The sequence below is a fragment of the Dipodomys ordii genome, unplaced genomic scaffold (assembly GCF_000151885.1).
Source record: "Dipodomys ordii isolate 6190 unplaced genomic scaffold, Dord_2.0 Scaffold35, whole genome shotgun sequence".
Taxonomy (NCBI): Eukaryota; Metazoa; Chordata; class Mammalia; order Rodentia; family Heteromyidae; genus Dipodomys; species Dipodomys ordii.
Window position 1 is genome coordinate 64,615 of NW_012267251.1, and position 2,076 is coordinate 66,690.

The window sequence follows — 2,076 nt, forward strand, 5'->3', positions numbered from 1 at the left end:
AGCTCAAGGCGAGCGCTCTACCACTTGAGCTACAGCACCACTTCTGGTTTTCTGGTGGTGTATTGGAGATAGGAGTCTCACGGTCTCTCCTGCCCTGGCTGGCTTTGAACCTTGATCCTCAGATCTCAGCCCCCTGAGTAGCTAGGATTACAGGCGTGAGCCACCAGCGCCCGGCACCTCCTAAGTTCTTAAAAGCCCTGTTTAACTAAAGTAAGGGTTTGGCTTACTCCTCTCATCTGATCTTAGAGCTCCAGGGTCCCTGCAATTACATGAAGAGGGGTGTGAAACCAGAGGCTTGCAGCTGGAGTCAAAGGTGAATCCTGTCCCCATCATTTGCTGTTTGACTTTGAACTTCCCCACGTATAAATCGGACTGGTCCCAGCTCTCAGGACTTAAGTAGCCAACAAATCCTTAGCTAAACAGAGTCTGGTGAACGGTGCACATCAACAAAGAACAGACAACAAACAGCACTGCTGCTGAGACCCAAGAAGCAGAACCACAGGGCGCTGCCAGCCCAGCCCCAGCTGGGGGTGGAGGCTTGGGCCTGGGCCATGAGATACTCACCTTGTCCGGATGCAAGAGGCCTCAACTGCATTGATGAGCAGAGAGCGGAAGCCCCCACTCTCCAGAAAGTGCAGGGCGTGGATGGTGGCGCCCCCGGGGGAGCAGACGTTGTCCTTGAGCTGGCCCGGGTGGTCCTCTGAGTCCAGCAGCATCTTAGCAGCACCCTGAGAACAAGGGCGGTGAGGAAGAAGGGACAGGCCTTCCCACAGCCGCTGCTCCCAGACCACTCCCAGCGCCATGGCCCACCCGTGGCCCCGCCGCACACACCCGGGCCCACATATGCACGGAAAAGACACTGACCAGCAAGGCCTGGGCCCCTAATCGGATGGCCAGGCGCCTCGGCACACCCATCTTCACCCCACCATCAGCCAGCGCGTCCAGGGCCATGAACGCCTGTGGAGACACTGGCTGAGCCCCGCGGCAGGCGCTCCGGGCCTCCCGCGGCAGCCCGCCTGCGGCCCATCCCGCCACTGCCTAGCCCTAGTCAGGGCCTCACGTAGGCAGGCCCGCTGCCGCTGAGCCCAGTGATGGCGTCGATCAGGTCTTCCTCCACCTCCGTGCAGAAGCCCACGCTGCTCATGAGCTGCTCCAGGAGCTGCCCGTCCTCCACCAGGGCGTGTGTGCCAGTGGCATACACAGTGGCGCCTTCGCGCACCACCACGGGTGTGTTGGTCATACAGCGGATCACTTTGGGCACTGGCTGGAAGGCCATGAGCTTCTGCAGCGGGATAGAGGGCCGTGACACTCAGCGCCCCACCTCCCAACACTGCCACTCCCTGGCCACCCCGGGAACAGAGATGACACCTTCTCCACAGAGCTGATGGTGACACCGGCTGCACAGGAGACCACGATGTGCCGGGGCTGCACATCCGCCCCGATCTCATCCAGTATGAAGGGGATGATGTGAGGCTTCACCGCCAGGAACAGCACGTCGCTGTGCCTCACGGTCTCCTTGTTGCTCCGAGTCAGGTTCACGCCCATCTTCTGCAGGCAGAGACAGCGGGGCTCCCTTGTCACAAGTGACCCCTGCCTGGCCCACCCTGCCAGCCAAGGCTGGGAATTCCGCATCCAGGGCCCAGGCGGTCCCGTCCCTCCCCAGCAGACACTAAGTCTTCCCATTCTGCTACTGGACACGCGAGGGCAGCAACGGCCACGGCCACGTTCTCGCGGCAGCCAGGGAGTGACTGTCCCGACCCCACCGGTCTTCTGGCAGCTAAGGCACCCCTGCCCCCGGGTCCCGATGCAAAGGGAGCGCGGGCCGGTGCCCGGAGGCTGGAAGCAGAGCCTGCTCAGCCCATCGCGAGCCCAGCACCCGTCCCCAGGCTTCACCTGCCTGTCGCCAGGGCGCGGCGGCCCGGGGGGCCCGGGGGCCCCCCCACCTACCCTGAGCGCAGACACGGTGGGCAGGTCCATTTCCGGGGAGCTGGCCATTATTTTGTGGGCAGACAAGATGCCTAGGAAGACGGCGCCGCTGGGGTCGGGCGGACGGCGGGGCGCGCTCTGGGGGGGCTC

At 63.2% G+C, this 2,076-nt stretch overlaps 1 protein-coding gene across 1 annotated transcript in view; it reads right to left on the bottom strand.

The window, feature by feature from the left end:
* Positions 1-521: 521 nt before the first annotated feature.
* The window catches only part of LOC105986380 (pyrroline-5-carboxylate reductase 2-like), a 17,313-nt gene continuing 15,758 nt past the window's right edge, over positions 522-2,076 (bottom strand). The window contains exons 3-7 of the mRNA XM_013017274.1: positions 1,948-2,064; positions 1,369-1,548; positions 1,061-1,282; positions 865-957; positions 522-728 (exon numbers count right to left, since the gene is read on the bottom strand). Of these exons, the coding sequence (XP_012872728.1) occupies positions 561-728; positions 865-957; positions 1,061-1,282; positions 1,369-1,548; positions 1,948-2,064 (780 nt within the window). The 3' untranslated portion in view covers positions 522-560. The remainder of the gene's footprint in view (positions 729-864; positions 958-1,060; positions 1,283-1,368; positions 1,549-1,947; positions 2,065-2,076) is intronic.